This window comes from Oryza brachyantha, chromosome 2 (assembly GCF_000231095.2).
Source record: "Oryza brachyantha chromosome 2, ObraRS2, whole genome shotgun sequence".
Taxonomy (NCBI): domain Eukaryota; kingdom Viridiplantae; phylum Streptophyta; class Magnoliopsida; order Poales; family Poaceae; genus Oryza; species Oryza brachyantha.
This window is the reverse complement of record NC_023164.2, coordinates 21835160-21852382: the sequence shown is the minus strand read 5'-3', so window position 1 is coordinate 21852382 and position 17223 is coordinate 21835160. Positions and strand designations below refer to the sequence as shown.

General features: G+C 43.0%; 2 protein-coding genes across 2 annotated transcripts; one reads left to right on the top strand and one right to left on the bottom strand.

The window, feature by feature from the left end:
* Nucleotides 1-55: 55 nt before the first annotated feature.
* On the top strand, nt 56-1370 carry LOC121053523. Its single transcript, XM_040520639.1, has 2 exons — nt 56-61; nt 157-1370. The coding sequence occupies exons 1-2, from the start codon at nt 56-58 to the stop codon at nt 1192-1194; spliced, it is 1044 nt and encodes a 347-aa protein (XP_040376573.1). The 3' UTR covers nt 1195-1370.
* Nucleotides 1371-14080: 12710 nt separating this feature from the next.
* LOC102708964 (abscisic acid 8'-hydroxylase 1) lies at nt 14081-16912 on the bottom strand. Its single transcript, XM_040521284.1, has 5 exons — nt 16184-16912; nt 15694-16077; nt 15438-15606; nt 15148-15254; nt 14081-15003 (listed from the first exon to the last, which is right to left on the bottom strand). The coding sequence occupies exons 1-5, from the start codon at nt 16715-16717 to the stop codon at nt 14782-14784; spliced, it is 1416 nt and encodes a 471-aa protein (XP_040377218.1). The 5' UTR covers nt 16718-16912; the 3' UTR covers nt 14081-14781.
* Between the last annotated feature and the right edge of the window lie 311 nt (nt 16913-17223).

The following is a 17223-nucleotide window of genomic DNA, read 5'->3' as shown; positions in this document are numbered from 1 at the left end:
TGCCGTCGACGACGGCGGCATCGCCGATCATGTTACCGCCGCAGTACGCGCCGCAATGTTGGTTGAGCTCCCTACGGATCTCGCGGCGTAATCTTCGGGCATCTCCTGTGCCACGCCGACCGCGTCCGCTTCGGCGCCGTCTGCCGCCAATGGCAGATCGCCGCCCGGCGGAACCCGCTGCCCCGGTCGTTCCCGTGGATCGCGTTGCCCGACCGGACCTTCTACAGCCTGCCCAGCTCCACCTTCCGGCGGCTGCCGCTCCATCTCGACCGCCACCGGCAGCTGCCGAATGCCCAGAGCTCCTGCGGCGAGTGGCTCGTCTTCCAGCGCCAGGACGGCGCCTACACGCTGGTGAGCCCTTTCTCCGCGGGCACCACCATGGTGCTCCCCAGGCTGCCCGCCGACCCACCGGTCACCCGTGAGATGCCACGGTCGATACGGAAGCTCGTCGTGTGCTCGCCTACCCTCGTTGCTGCGGTCACCCGCACGATCCCGAGCGACCTGCTGCTCTGCCGGCCGGGGTCAGCCTCGTGGTCACCGTGCCGCCACGAGAGGTTGCACAGATGCGGAATCCGAGACATGGTTTCCTACCAAGGAAAGCTCCACGCTCTCGGAATGCTCCTCTCCATCTCCATCGCCGAGGACAACATCCACGCCGGCGGCGAGCCCACCGTGCCCACCACGGTCGACACCGTCACCGTGATGCCCCGCCATCACTGCACCGGTGCGCCACACTACCTGGTGGAATCCAATGGCGAATTGCTCATGGTCCGCATAGGGAAACCCCGCATGCCAGGGGATACTCCAATTCCAAAGACAAGGAACCTCGCCGCATCGCCTACACCGACGAACAGATACAGCTGCGGACCACGTTCGAGGTGTTCACGACGGTCATGGGGTGCTGGAGCTGGAGGAGGAGGCCGAGCATCGGCGACAACCGGGCGCTGTTCGTCGGGCGATGGTGCGCCATGGCTACCGCTCCCTGCAATGGCGGACGGTGCAGTTCTACTGCTGCGTCTACAACATGAAGGCGCGCCGTTCGCAGCTGGTCCTCAGGACGCCAGTACGGCCAGTGGTCACCTTTGGGGGTACGTGGCTGTTCCTTCCCTCCGGCCCGCCGGCATGAGTGAGCATCGCATCGCTTCGCTGATCAGATCGGTTCTAGGGAGTAATTTTCCCCAGATTGGATATTGAATATTTAGCCTGTTTAGTTTCTTTTTATTACTTTTTTGTATTTAATGATTTGATCTAATGTGGCTGTTTTGTTACAGTCGAACTGACAACGCCTTCTGTGTGATTTGGTTTTAGTAGAGTAATTTTGAGATTAGTGAATAAGGGTGTTCTTTTACCATTCTTGAGATACTAAAAAATTTTAGTGCAATCATGTATACCGTATCTTGAGGTACTGAATTTTTACAATAAATCATACGATACCTCGAGATATTTATTATACGGTGTCTCCGATATACATTTTCAAAAATGGTAATACGTTCTGCCATATTTCCATATAAGAGTTGCTTTCTGAGATTGTCAATATTTGATATCAGAAAGTACTCCATTAGTTTCTCTTTTCCCCCAACAACAAATAGCTGAAATTCAATAGGTAGATGAAGAGAACAGATCAAAATGGATGGTGCAGAAAACACGTGCACATACACAGGCACAGGCAGCTGGCGTCAAAGTTAATGCATTTGTAGATTCAGCGAAGAGCTAGCTCCTGGTGCAATATTCGGACATAATTGGAAGGCAAAACGGCCCAAGCTTTCTACATTTCACAATTGACGGACTAGATACTGATGGACTGGGCCGAGCATGCTACCAGCCAACATCGCGCGAGTAACCCATTGCTGATGTAGGACTCAGTCTACTTTTTCTGTCATTAAGTTCCGAAAACATCCTTACATTGCAAAACCACATATATTGCATCCCTAATCTTGCAAAAACCATATACGGAGTATATCGCATCCCAGCTTGATCACGGCGGCGGCATCTTGGGGCGGGACCATTGCCGACACCCAACCAAGCAGGGGCCGCTGTTTCGCGAGCGGATGGTGAGAAGATAGATAGGACCACATTTAAACGATTTTTGCATGATCAATGGTGCGGTATATTTGGATTTTACAGTTTAAGGATGTTTTTTTGAACTCGGTGACAAGGAGAGGAACTCGAAGTGGACTTATTCTGATGATGTATGAATTATCGTCGTTTGGTGGGTTTGTAAAACGTAGCAATAGATTAGTACATGATTAATTAATTATTAATTATTAATTATTAAAAAATATTAAATAGATTAGTATGATTTTTTAAAATAACTTTCCTATAGAAAATTTTTGTAAAAAATAATTACATCGTTTAGCGGCTTAGAAAACGTACACACGGAAAACATGAACATTAAGTTAACTTATTACGGTGGGCTAGCGCGGCCTTGGAGCAACTGATGGGCCAACCAAACAGCATTGCCGCAGTCTCGGGGCCTAGGTTGCAGTGCAAGCCCATCAGACAGGCTACTCCTCTTTGAAAAAAAAAAATAATCAAACAGGTTACTGAAAAGCGTCTTCAACCAAGATGATTGATCTTTACTTAGTGTTGTTATTGCCATTTTATGTGATACGATACTTCAATGTCACCTGAAATATTTTAGCCCGTTTAATGTTTATCTTGGTTGCAAAGGCTAGGATTGGGAGGTTTTTACCTGTATGTCATTAAAAAAAGATGGTGTCTGTCTCGATACCACTAAAAAGTTCGAACCTCCCTCTATACCATCGTCGAACTTTATCGTGCCCTCTACACCATTCTGTCGCTACTCTGTTAAGATTTAACCATTTAATAGCTCTGACATATGGACCTGGTAGAAAAAAATGTCCCTCTTGCCCTTTCAGTCAAGTTAGCCTCTCTCCTCCTCTTCTCCGGGAGTGCGCCGCCGCCGCCGAGTCACGCTGCTCACGCCCCGCGCCGCGCTGTCGGCCATGTCGTGCCGCTTACCCTCGCCGTCGTCGGCTACACCTACCACACCCACGGCTTCTTCCAGGTACGTACCCTCCCGCCGACCACGCCACCATAATCTTTAGGCCGTCTGATCCCTGACCGACCGACGCCGGTGCGCGTGCGTGGCCATCTGATCCCTGACCGGCCGACGCCAGCGCACGCGCGCGTGCACCGGTGGTGATCCACGGCATAGACCCGGCCCTTGTCCTGTCGGTGATGTAGGTGGCGCGCGAGTTCTTCCGGCTGCCAGCGGAGAAGGCCAAGCTCTACTCCGACGACCCGGCCAAGAAGATCAGGCTATCCACAAGCTTCAACGTGCGCAAGGAGGCCAAGCTCTACCTCCGCCTGCACTGCTATCCTCTCGAGCACTTCGTCCCCGATTGGCCCTCCAATCCGCCATCCTTCAAGTACACAAATCTTTTCACCTTCTTCTCCCATTTAGTTACTGCATGCAAGCTTCCCCCATTTACTCCTCTTTCAGTTACTGCTCCAATCTTAAAACAAACTTAAACTGACTTACTGTAATTTAATATTAGTAAGTTTGGACCAATAGATTGGACTGTTTCTGAAGCTGTTTAGAGTGGACCTCACCGGTGAACAGAATCGTAACGAAAATTATAGTTAAATTTGTGTGAACCATTAAATAAGTTTAGACTTGGGTACTGCATTTTGCACCATGGCCTTTTCTAGTCGCATGTTAAAAATCATTTTTCAAAAGTTAGATTTGGCCTTTTTTTGTTGTATGTCAGCAAATATTTTCGAATGGCATGTAAGGAAACCAACTTATTAAAATTGCATCTCAACCCTAAGGGCAACTGCGTTATTATTTTAACTCTTCGTTACCCACCGTTAACACTAAAAACGGACGGAATGGTATGGAGGGTGCGATAAAGTTCGACGATGGCATAGAGAGAACCGAACTTTTCAGTGGCACAGAGGCTGGAACCATATTTTTTAATGGTACACAGGTAAAAACATCTAGGATTGGAGGATTGTCCAAGATAGTATTTTACCTACAACACATATGGGCCAACATTTAGGACCATTGATAAGCCCAACATCTCAAGTATGTTCTTCTGGGGATGGCCATGGGTATGTCTGTGTAATTTATGATCAATTATAGTTTAATAAAATAAGCTAATTTTATTTTTTTTTAAAAAAAATTTAGGTCCATCCCGAGGCATTTAACTTTTTTCCACAGCTACAGTAGCGAGTTTACATATTTGTCATCTTATGTGTCTATGGCATGTGGGTCCTGGACCCACATGTCATAGACACATTAATTAAATGTCATATATAAGAGTAACAAATAGTTAATTATTCCATCTATCCCTAGTTCCCATTAATCGTTTTATCTTTTCTTTTGTTCGTCGTACATCCCTATTACACTATCAGAAAGGAAAATGAGATGAAAATATATAGTGGGGCTTAAGTTCAAATTCTCTATAGTACTGTTCACTGTCATGTGAGCCCTATAAATTATTAGGTCCGTATGTCAGTGAGCGGTACCGCAGTAGTACTACATAGAGCCTCATTTGGTGGGGCTTCTAGTTTCCTCGTCCGTCAAGGCCTTGTTTGGTCACGGGGAGATTGGAGGGTGGTTGGAATAACTGCCGCGTTCTGATACAAGTGTAAGCCAAACCACTTATTAACGGCTAAAAGATAATTTATGAGTGAAATTTTTGTCTATGTTTCTAGTGATTTAAAAGCAAATGTTGAAAAATACATTGGGATGAAAAAAGCTCTAAAATCAACTCTAATTTAAATATAAAAGTAAAGTTTAAGTTTAAGTTATAAGCATAAGCATACATCGGAAATTTGAGCGTGCAAATCTCCTCATAATCTCCTTCAGACCGCGGGGGGGGGGGGGGGGGGGGGGGGGGGCGGGGGGGATAACCAGAAAAAGCCCGAGGAAGCTCGCCATTAGGATAGTCCATCATGGCCTTATAGATCCCAAGTGTTGTTTATTTCAGAGAACAACCGAGTTAATTAATTCAGATTCGGTTCGATATTTCACTGTTTTTAGTTTAATTAATATATTTTATCCCGTTTTTAAGAGAAAATATACATACTGCGGAAAAAATATAGGGTTGACTCTGAAGTGTTAAGAAATTCGCTACTGTTGTCATCGCTAAAGAATTTCAGCCGAGCTGTTTGACGCCATAGGTTGACAAAACGAGCAGTTGACGCTAGGGTGATCGAAACAAGGGGCGCAGGAAGTTACATGGCGAGAGCAACTTGCCACGTGCCCTGGCTTATCGTCAAACTTAACCATTATCCTCACATTTCTTAATTTAAATATTGTTCAAAAATATAAACATTTATGATACTATTACAATATTATATATCTTATCAATTATTTCTCATTCAAAATTCTTCTAATTATATCCCTAATACCCTCCCACTTTCATCTATTTTGCCTAAGATTTGTTTCGGTCCAACAAAAAAAATATCTCGAGGTACCAGTACCTCACGGTACTAAATTATTTCTGATCGTTGGATCTAACGGTGCACATCCTACTCAGCTAGATCCAATGGTAGGAAACAAATTGATACCTCGATGTACTTTTTGTTGGACAGAGCAAATCTTTTTTTTATTGATTAAAGAATAATATAGTTATTTTTTCTTCACCCTAATATATTTTTAAAAACCTAAAGTACGTATATTTTAGGACAGAGATAACATACTTATCACTCCGGTATCGCTGTGTAATCCACCTCTTATTGTCAATGGCAAGTCAAATCACCAGTCAATTATTTGCCGGTACCCCTCGAACTCTGAACAAATTATGTATGCTAAATTAGGCCTTGTTTAGTTTCTAAAATTTTTTTCCAAAAACATAACATCGAATTTTTGGATACCTAAATAAAGCATTAAACATAGATAACCAAAAAACTAATTACACAGTTATGGAAGAAATCTTGAGACTAATCTTTTGAGCCTAATTAACCCATGATTAGCCATAAGTGCTACATTAACCAACATGTGCTAATGATGGATTAATTAGGCTCAAAAGATTCGTCTCGCGGTTTCTAGGCTAGCCGTGAAATTTGTTTTTTCATTCATGTCCGAAAACCCCTTTCGACATTCGGTCAAGCATTTAACGTGATACTTCTCCTAAAAATTCTTATCTAAACACCTCCTTAGTCAGCATGTGTACTGTTCTAATAAAAAGGCAGCACTCGTAGTACGGTGCTACTGGCAAAATTGCAGCGCTGTACAAGTTGACGGAGTATAATATGTTTACTAACCTGGAAGTCCTGGGCGAAGACTGCTGATCATTATTGTTATGCAATAACAAATCCTTGTTTCGGAGTTTTGCAGAAAAAACGAGCTTCTGTACTTCAAATTAAAAGTTGAGAAGATAGCTCCACATGTCCCTTGCTTCAAAAGTTTTGAAAGGAAAAAAAGGGGCTCATGGGAACCCATCAGGTTTGCGCAAGTAGAGTTGACCTATATAGCCCATTTAATCAAGCGCAAAATTCAAGCCGAAAAATAAATTCAGGTCAAATAAACATTTAAGTTTGACTCTGATGGATACTCCAATAATAATAAAAACGGTACTACGCACGTTGCGTATTCTCCACCACTGCGCCTGCAAGGTATAGAAAAAAACAAGTGGAAATCGTCGCACAGCAAGCACAAGCCAAGGATCGAGTCCATGCGTGCATGCATGAGGACGGTACTGGGGTTTTCCATCAACAATATAGTACATATAAAATCAATTTTCAATGGCAATGAGATCGATCTGAAGACACTGATGAAGACTGGTCCGATTTCTTTCATAGGCAGGGACGCCACAATAATGAACAATTGTATAACGTAGAATACAGCCTTTGTCACTCTTACGAGTGATCTTAACTTTTTGTCACTCTCATGTATCTGTGTGATATGTGGGTTCGGTCCTACATATCATAGACATATAGGATTAAGATCACATGTAAGAATAGCAAATGGTTAAATTTCCCATATGCAGATAGAGTGGTGTGCCTGGTAGACTTTGCTTGCTGGAAAACCAAACGTGGATATAAATAAGTAGCATATGCAGAGGAGAACTGCTAATATAAGCAAATTATTAGGAATCAATGGAGGCTGGCCAGCGCCAGTACTCCTGGGGCCTAAATATATTTTTATTATGTCAGTATGTACGTAAAGAATAGTATTATAGTACTACGGGATAAAATACATGAGTTGTTTCGCGATTGAATAAAATACACAGTTGGGAAGCTGTATTTTAGAGGCCACGTTAATTGCATACAGCCGGCAATCATACAGAGAAACGGGAACTCGTCAACTCTATCATACTTCAGATTTCAGAACTCCCCTAGAAAAGTTTGGCTGTATTAATTCATGCTATAGTCAACGCATTGTTTAATCATATGAATGATATATGCATGCTAGCTGACTAGCTCCATGAGACCTAATTAATTAACCCTTCTATCTCGACCACGTAGCCCCTTGAATTTTGTTACGTTCCTGACGAAATTTGTAATGTCAACGAGAGCCAGATGACACGGCAAATTCATGTAATGAGATGACAAAACAGCTTACGGAGCACAATAAAGTAGAGGTTGACAAATGATGTTAGAATTGCCTCCATACCCTTATTTTCTCCGCTCAATTCCCAAGCAAAAAATCAGCACAAAAGGGTAATAGACTTTTGCGGGGGAAAAGGAATCTCTCCCTCCGAAGATTTTTAAGGCGCATTTTGATTAGAAAATGTCAAACTTATAGCCTAATTGATTTGTTGAAATTTTGCATAAGCGAAATAACTTATTACGATTAAAAAAAACATGAGTAAATCATTTTTATATGGGTTCTTGTCAATCTAAAAGTAAGGATAGAAAATAGCTGCAATGAAACAAGCCAAAAATCAACTATAAATTTAAGTTTTAAAAATTAATTTTTTCTTACAAACATAAGCGCAAACACGAGAGACTTAATTTGCGGATTTTTGTCAACAATTAGTATAATTAATAATAAAATTAGCGATAATATTCCATATTTCAAAGTTTTTCCCTATAACTATTAAGAATGTATTATATGAAATCAATTGTTAAGTGCGATGCTGGAGATTTCTCCAAATACTAAAAATAAGCAACAACTTAACCAATTTCAAACAAATTAGTACTCAAATAAAATAACCTCCATGTCCATATTTTTTAACCCTTTTGGTGATGAAAGATGTGCTCACGTGACTCCCCAGTAGGTGCAATAGCTGCACATGTCTCTATTTATTCCTTTTAAATCCCAAAGTAGGCATTTATTTTGGGGTAATTTTTTTTTATCAAAATGATCGTTTATTGGGACAGAGTGAGTTGTAACATACCAGTGTATTGCAATTGTTGCATATCATTAGGGACAAGCCCACATTAGACCCATAGGAGAATTTAACCAACTGTTTATTTATTATGATTTTGTTGGGAGTTAATGGTTGCTCACGACGGGAGAGGAGGACAAGTGTGATTTTTAAGTAGTAGATAGAAATGCTTCTTGTATATATCTACTGAGGTATTACTTTATATATGGTATGCATGTTTTTTATAAAAAAACAAAAACATGTTTTTTTATCAATAACTAGTTAAGTTATAATTATGTTTTAATTTATAAAAAATATAATTATAGATTCGTACTTGTCACAGCTTTAAATATGAATACTTCACGAACGTGTATATAACTCATTGGATAAATCATATACCATATTCTATACAAGATATATATATATATATATATATATATATATATATATATATATATATATATATATATATATATATATATATATATATATATATATATGGATAGAGTTTAGGGTTAATTAGAAAGGTGTCCTTGAGGAGCAAAGAGACACAGAGTTCTACTTGGGCCCGGCCAAGAATACTCAAATCATATCCACCTTATCTCCTAGTTCTACCTAGACAAAAGAAGAACTAAGGATATAAATACAAGATCCCAAGAGAGGAAGCCAAATCAACACTAGCCACATATCCGATCTCATTGAGTCGATATGGGAGGATCCTGAAGAACATCATCATGCCTAAGCTTTGCGCCGATGTTATGGCAGACTAAATTTAGGTTTCTTACTCATGCTATGTACTTGTAAGATTAATATAGTTGAAAGTACTGGCCATCCAACCAAACATGGGTGATTTTTTGGCTTATTATGGGAAAAAGCCAAACGCCATATTTGGAAATAAAAAATATTTATAAATAAAACTGTTATATACGTGTTCTTAACAATCTAAAAACTACAATAAAAAACCCTATAATCTACTCTAAATTTAATATTAAAAATTTAAATTTTAGCTTATATGCATAAGCATAAGCAAAAGGATAGGATTCAAGAAATGACGCTATTCTAATGGGTCACGCCTTTATAAAACTCAGTGTGTTCCCTTTTCTCTACACCTGATCACCAATACCTCGGACTATATGACTATACATCCGCGAGATATCGTAGTTGGGATAGTACTCTTCGATAGTACTGCGAAGTGTTTTACCGCCGTATTGGCTTTGTAGCTGTCAACAATATATTGTGTGAAAAATCAAGCATCAGAGTTAGTTTCGAACCGTGCCTAAACAGAGATGGTTAAAACTAAAGAGATAACACCACTTCTTCGTATTCATTCATTAGCTTGCAGCTTGCTAGTCCCACCAAAGATAGGAGCTGCAATTGTTTCGGGCATTAACCTTTTAGTAATTTACCTATTGTAACGGGTTGTCTCTATGTTAAGAAAATCGGGTAGGTTTTATAGTGGTAGCAGTAAAAACTGATACAGTATACTGAAAAACGATTTTTATCCAAAGTCCCAAATCATAAATATACAGACAAAAATTAAGAACCGGCATTAAATGACCAAGTCCATACAAATATCTTTAGTCCCCGCTGATAACATCAACCGAGACGTATGCTAAGGACATCTTTAGTTCTGGTTGGTGCTATTGTTTGGATCGGGGATTTTTTTAAGTTTCTTGTCATATCGGATGGTTTGACGTTAATTAAGAGTATTAAATATAAATTGATAGCAAAACTAATTGCATAAATAAAAGCTATTTTATTAGATAATTTTTTAAGCCTAATTAATTCATGGTTAGTAAATGTTTCTGTAGCACCATATTCGTTAATCATGGACTAATTAGACTCAATAGATTCGTCTTGCGAAATAGTACAGAGTATGAGGTGAATTTTATTAATAGTCTATATTTAATACTTATAATTAGTGTCTAAACATTCGATATGACAGGAACTTAAAAAAAGTTATAGGGATCCAAACACCCCCTTAACTGGTGCTAAAGATGTATCCAGTGTTAGTCCAAAAGAAAATCATCTCTATCAAAGTTTGATGTCTGGAGTAGATGAGATGGTAACTTGTGTGAGGCTTGAGGTTATAGGTCTTGGGTTTGAATCCCACAGAAACTTGAATTTTTTGATCGGGAGGGTACTAAAGATCATTTCTCTACTAGTGAATATCTATGTAAAGCTTTAAAAGATTCACTCTAATAGTCTAATACAACATATTTTTTGCACCATGTGAAAAGCATGATTAGCATCATACTCATAATATGACACGTTTCAACTATTTCAAAAGGCTAAATACCCATTTTCTACAAAAATTACCACATGTAATTCTACACATCTAAGCAACATATAGTAACAGAATATAGCCACTTGTCTCTGTTTAATATAAGAATGCCTTTTTTTTTCTATTTGTCTTTGTCACACGGTCTTCCTCCTACTCATTTTCTCCAGTTGACACCCAATATATTTTTTTTCATACAGTCAGTCCATGCTAGCACTACATTAACACCGAAGAAGCTCTTAGCTTTCGGGCACATGCAACCACGGCCTCAAAAATATTGCAAGTGCACGCACACGATGGACAACCCGTAACTCCGGTCTCTCCAGTACGGCACTAGCACATGGGATTAGTAGGTAAAACGGGGGGAGCTCCCAAGCCTCCGCTGGCTGATGATCAGCACCGACGTGTCAGCCCTGGAATGGCTGAGATGAGCCAGCAGGAGAGCAGAGAATCTAGTGGCCAATCAGCAGCAGGGTCTTCCCCTTCCATGCATGATTCCCGTCGCGCGCACGATCGCTGAAAACATACCGTCTCCGTTCCATAATAATTTTATTTTTTATTTTTTCATGTCTAACGTTTGACCATTTATCTTATTTAAAAAATTTATAAAGAACTAAAAAATATTAATCAAGTATAAAATATTATTCATGTTTTATCATCTAGTAAGAATAAAAATATTAATTACAAAATAATTTTAAATAAGATAAAGAATCAAAATATAATTTCAAATAAGATGAAGAGTTAAAATATTATATCAAAAAATTGAAAATAATCTTATTGCGGGACTCAGGCAGTACTTGCAGCGAAAGGCGCGTTTCCAGATGGATCATCGGTGGACGCGCGCGCGCGCGGGGACTTAAAAAAAAAGAGGGACGGGGGCGGGGCGAAGGGCAAGCCGGCCGGCCGGCCGGGCGCGCGCTACCGCACGCAGCTGCCTCCTGCCTGTCACTGATGGGGCTCAAGACTCCGTTTAGTTCCCAAAAATTTTTATTCAAAAATATTATATTAAATTTTTGGACATCTAAATAGAGTATTAAATATAGATAAAACGAAAAACTAATTATACAGTCATGTGAGAAATCATGAGACGAATCTTTTGAGCCTAATTAGCACATGATTAGCTATAAGTGTTACAGTAACATACATGCGCTAATGACGGATTAATTTGGCTCAAAAGATTCATCTCGCGGTTTCCATGCCAGCTGTGAAATTCGTTTTTTCATTATTATCCGAAAACTCCTTTAGACATCCAGTCAAACATCTAATGTGACACGAAAAAATTTTCATTTCACCAACTAAACACCCCCTCAGTTTCACTCAACAATGCCGCATCGGCGTGAGTCCATCCATGCAAATGCAGCCATCGATGGGCAACTGAATAATGCCGGGCTCGTGACTGCCTGCCCGGCTGGCTGAATAATTGGCACAGAGGATAGGGTTCCATCTGTCTCGCCATTGGAGGAGGGAGAGGCGACTCCGGCCTCCGCTTTCCAGGAAACTTCGCTTTCGCTCTGTTCGTCTCTCCTCGTCGGTAGTACAAGGTGAGGTCTCTTTGGCTCTTTGCATCTCTCTGTTTTTTTAAGTATGCATGTTTCCATCTCCAAAAGTCAATCACTCGAGCTCGGTCACCTAACCCTGTACCGCTGTAGTACGTACTACGGCGCTTCATCGGTTCATCCCAAGAAAATTGTCAACACCTTATTTAATTTAAGATCCGATGAGCGATTTTTTTTCTCGAGCGCGCAAAAGACTTGTACGTCAATATATTAGCATGAAAAAGTTTTAGTACACAACGCTAGAGGTCTGACCGGTGAACGATCTAATTGAGATGCAAGTACCGTCCAATCTAACTCCATTGGTGTTTCGCTAGTGAATTTGGTTTCTGTTTGGTTTGATCTGTTGGTTTGTAGAAGCATGGTTGACGGGGGTGAGTTTGGGCACAAAAGTTTTCTTTAAAAGCCCGTGAATACTAGACTGAACTTTTTCATTCAACCAAATTAGGTATGCGTCGGTTTAAGACTATAGGGGTTATCTTTGTTTTTCTAAAAAAAGTCAAACGGCATATTTGTAAATAATTTTTTTATATACATGTTCATAGCCATCTAAAACTAAGGCGGTAAAATAAACTTCTGTGGAAAAAATTTAAAATTTTAAGATTAAAAATTCAAATTTTGGCTTTTAATCATAGCAAAAGCTAAAAGATGGAGGTGCTAGATTCTAAGTGACCACCATCCCCATTTTTTTTGCTTTTACTTTTGCTTATAAGTCAAATTTTGAATTTTTAACTTTTTTTTATTTTGAGTATTTTCATCGTGGTTCATTTTTTGCTTTTACTTTTGCTTCTAAGTCAAAATTTGAATTTTTAACATTTTGATTCTGGGTTTTTTCATCGTGCTTTATTTTCAGCTATTGTTTTTATATCACTAATGACACGTACATACAAGTTTTATTCACAAAATATTTTTTGCTTATAAATATATCGTTTGACTTTTTCATGAAAATGAAAAAAAAAACTCCTTAAGTTGTTTTGAAGAGAACTTACACCAACCATAACAGTCTGATCTCAAGCGTCTCCTACATCAAGGATTCATTGAAAAATAATCAAGAACACGCCTTGGCCATCCAAAATTAGTTTCTATGGCCGTGTTCGTTGGCACACGTTAATTAACTTAGTCACTCATTTTCCGCGTGTACGTTTTCCGAACTGCTAAACGGTATATTTTTTAAAAAAAAATTTCTATAGAAAAGTTATTTTAAAAAATCATATTAATCTATTTTATATTTTTTTTAATAATTAAAAATTAATTAATCATGTACTAATCTATTACTCCGTTTTCCGCGCTGGGTAAGTTATCTTACCCCATCCTCTATCAAACGTGGCCTAGAACCTTAATATTGGAGACGGATCTCGGCCCTGGAACAAAAGGCTAGCCCTTCCAATGCTAGAGAGGCAAGAAGATGGGTTTATTTTAGCTTTATCTAAAAGATTAGCTTGAGTTTCCGAAGGAAAAAAAAAAACACAGAGCGACGATATGGATGATTCCATTCATTTGACTCATGAGAGTACCCTATCCCAAAGTCCAAGTGTCCAACCGATATATTTATGGATCACACTGCAGTTTGGAATTTGTTTATTCGAAGCATGCATGCTTGCACTCAAGAAGTGATCGAAGAAATTGCTTGCTTAACTGCAATGTCAATACAGGGGACTGACCCGGTACATTTTACTGGTAGTAGAATTTAATCCATATCGTTGAACTATTTTTATCAGACAGCTGAGATTAAATTATACTACCAACAATATTAGGTGCAGTAGAAATTTGAAGGGGTAGTATCGTCATTTTTATTATGATCTTTATAGAAAAAAACAAAATTACAAAATATTGTTAATCAAGTAATTAACAAAGTGCAAAAATACCCTTTTTAATATTATATTAACAGTAAAATGTACTTGAGATTTGCCCCAATATAGAGTGTGCTAGCAGTTTCTGTGTGCGCAGAGCCAATTCAATACTTTTCTCAGGAAGGTCATTTTCTCTTGAGTTGGACGAAACGGTACAGAGGAGTCGCTCTCCCGTGGCCTGGCTTAGGCCGCAGGATCACGACGTTCTTCCATTTTGACCATTGCGATCGATGAATCGATCCGTCCATCGCTCGCCTCGATTATTCGACCTAGCTGCATGCCAGCCTGCTTTCAGGCGGGCAACCTAGCTTACATCCCAATCAGGCCCTCTCAACCTCCCTGTCTCTTCTCCACCTCTCTTCTCTACTCTTCTCCTATAGTTGTTTGTAAAACTGAAAAACAAAAACTAAGCAAAAAGGATAAAAAATGGTTGGTTTTACAATTAAGGGCCACTTCTTTGTGGCGCTCCCTAGCTCAGATGTCTACGTGCTGTTTCGTTTTTTTTTTTCCTTCAACTCTTGCTCCTGCTACTACTTCCTTCTCCTCTCGATCGCCAACCGTGGTCCTAGCTGAAGAATCTGTACAAGGACTCTGATGGTCCGTGCAAATACGGAATCGACCGTTCGGTCTCCCGCTCCCACCGCGGCGCCAACAGGTGTCCCCCGGGACGGTGACCGCCGCGAAAATGGACTCGTCCCGCGCTCGCTGAGCTGAGTGGTGCCGTTGCACGCCGTTGATGGTTGGTTGCCAGCTTCCCCACAGCTAGCCGATGCCATCCTCTTTTTTTTCCCCCTTTTTTGGGGTACGGTTTTTCACTCCTGCTCGTGCTTGCGGGTGAAGCTCATGGGGAGGCCATTGAGCGGCAGCGCGAAGGGGCCGAACTGAACGCCGCTCTCGGACTTGGACGTGGACCACCTGTACTTGGTGGCGAGGTGGTGGAAGAGCACGAGCATCTCCAGCTTGGCGAGCTCGTTGCCCGGGCACGAATGGGCCCCGTTCCCGAACGGCATGAACGTGTTGGGCTTGGGCGCCACCTGCAAACCGAGACGGAACGTGGGGTCAGCAAAAACCATACCGGCCACTGCTTGTAAACCGCGGACCGACTGGATAGTCAGCCGCACCGGGAAAGGAAAGGGGGAAGGGAACAAAAACACGCCGAGTGGGTTCGTGATGCTGACCTCGAAGCGGGACGGGTCGAACTTTTCAGGGCAGGGGAAGTGGTCAGGGTTGTGGTGGATGTTGCGAAACAGAGGAAGCACTTTCCAGCCCTTGGGGATCAGGTACCCTGCACGGAGCAGACGATCGAACGAGGTTAGATTCTGCGACTGATCGAGTTAGTCTATTTCGGTTGGGAACCCGTCTGCCCCCCACTCGGTCCAGTTCACTCGCACTGCCGCGCGAGGCTGTCCCGAAAGGGACGGACAGGCTGCCACTGGACAGCTCTGCTTTTGGTTGCTGTTCTGCTCACCTTGGTACTCCACGTCCTCCACGGCCTCCCGGAAGGTAAAGGAGAGGATGGACGCGACCCGCATCGTCTCCTGAATGACGCGGCTCGTCATCCACATCCGCCGCGTGTCCGCCCATGACAGCGGCTCGCCCGTCGCCTCTTTCTCCTTCGCGATCTGCAGCTGCTCCTCCTGTTCCATCCATGGCGCGCGCGGTTAGCCTCACCATAAAGAGCGTTTCTTAGTACTATGAGATATATACGAGGGAGGGGAACTTACGGTGACGGCCTTGAGGACGGCGGGGTGGTCACCGAGAAACTTGACCATCCAAGTGAGGACGCTGGCGGTGGTGTCGCGGGCGGCGAAGATGACACCGATGACGTTGTCGGCGATCTGGGCGTCGGTGAGGGCCTCGCGGCCATCCACGAATGACCCCAGCAGGTCGCTCCCGCGTTGCCGCTCGCGCCGGGCCGAGATGATGTGGGCCACAATGGCGCCCAGCCGCTTCCGGGCCTTCATGGCCTTGTGGAACAGAGTGCCCGGCAGGTTCACCGGCATCGAGTTGTACCCCTTCTCCAGCGTCAGGTAGCACTGCTTCAGCTCCTCGATGTATTGCATCTCTTCCTCGCCGAAGATGGACAGCAATGCCACATTCAGCGCGTACTGTTACATATGCCATCAATCGATCAGCACGACGTAAAAAGCGTTTGGAGCAAAGCAGGGTATAGCAGAGCAGAGGAGGAAGATGAGACTAGGCAGTAGAACTCACGGTCTTCATCTCTTGGAAGGTGTTGACGAATTGGCCGTCCCAGGAGTGGAGGGAGCGAAGCGCGATGGCCTCGACGGCGGGGACGGAGGCGCGGATGGCCTCCGGGGAGAAGGCGCGGGAGACGAGGCGGCGGAGGTGGGCATGGTAGTCACCTTGCTGGAAGAAGATGGCCTGGGGCCCCAGCATCCGCTCCTTGCTCGCCGGGAAGGTGGGCTTGAAGAGGTGCGCCTGCGTCACCAGGACGAACCGCGCCGCCTCCGGGCTGGACACCATCACGCAGGGGCAGCCCAGGATGTGCGTCTTGAAGATGGGACCGTACCTGTTCCGCTTCATGTTGAAGAACACGTTGGGGTTCTTGGACGAGTAGAGCTGGAACGTCTCGCCGACGTACGGCCACCCCATCGACCCGGGCGGCAGCGGCAGACCGCGGCCGCCGCACGCCTCCGACGAACCCGCCTGCCGCCGCCGGCCGCGGACGGCGCAGGCAAGCAAGAAAGGCATGAGCATGCATACGAACAGGAGAAAAGCACCCATTGGAGCTTTGCTTGGGCTTGCTCGCTTCACTTGCGCTTGTCAATCAGCAGAGGAGGAGTAGAAGGGGGAAGAAGAAGGAGACGAAGAGGAAGAGGAGGGAAATGGCCGGTGGTGTTGTTGGGGGTGTGGAGGGAAAGGCAAGAGGGGTGGCAGCTATTTATAGATTGGCCGCGTGCTGAGCTTCCCGGTTTCTGCTCCTTTTCGCTCTCCTGCTGCAGCCCAAAAATCTACTTACTGCCTCCAGTACCACCACCACTACGCGCTAGAATAGCCGAGCTGTGTGCCTCCGCGCGGGAGAGAGACAGATAGACGCTGCTGAATTATTGCGCAATCAATTCGGAAATAATAAAGGGCAAAAGGCGGGCGCGGGTCGAGCCGATTTAATCAAACTGATCGGTTAAACCGGTTAACCAATACAGTGATACGCCTCTTCTCTTCTGGCCAGGAATCATCCCTTTTTTCTCCAGCTCACCTCTCCCTTTTCCGCCCTGTTTCCACACCATCGG

Bases quoted from the DNA above. Each gene is read 5' to 3' on its own strand.
- LOC102708964 (XM_040521284.1), bottom strand. From the start codon at position 16,717: ATGGGTGCTTTTCTCCTGTTCGTATGCATGCTCATGCCTTTCTTGCTT. The intron at 16,078-16,183 runs GTGAGTTCTACT...CATATGTAACAG, and splicing joins CCTTCCAAGAGATGAAGACC to TACGCGCTGAATGTGGCATT. The intron at 15,607-15,693 runs GTAAGTTCCCCT...TGGATGGAACAG, and splicing joins CCGTCCTCAAGGCCGTCACC to GAGGAGCAGCTGCAGATCGC.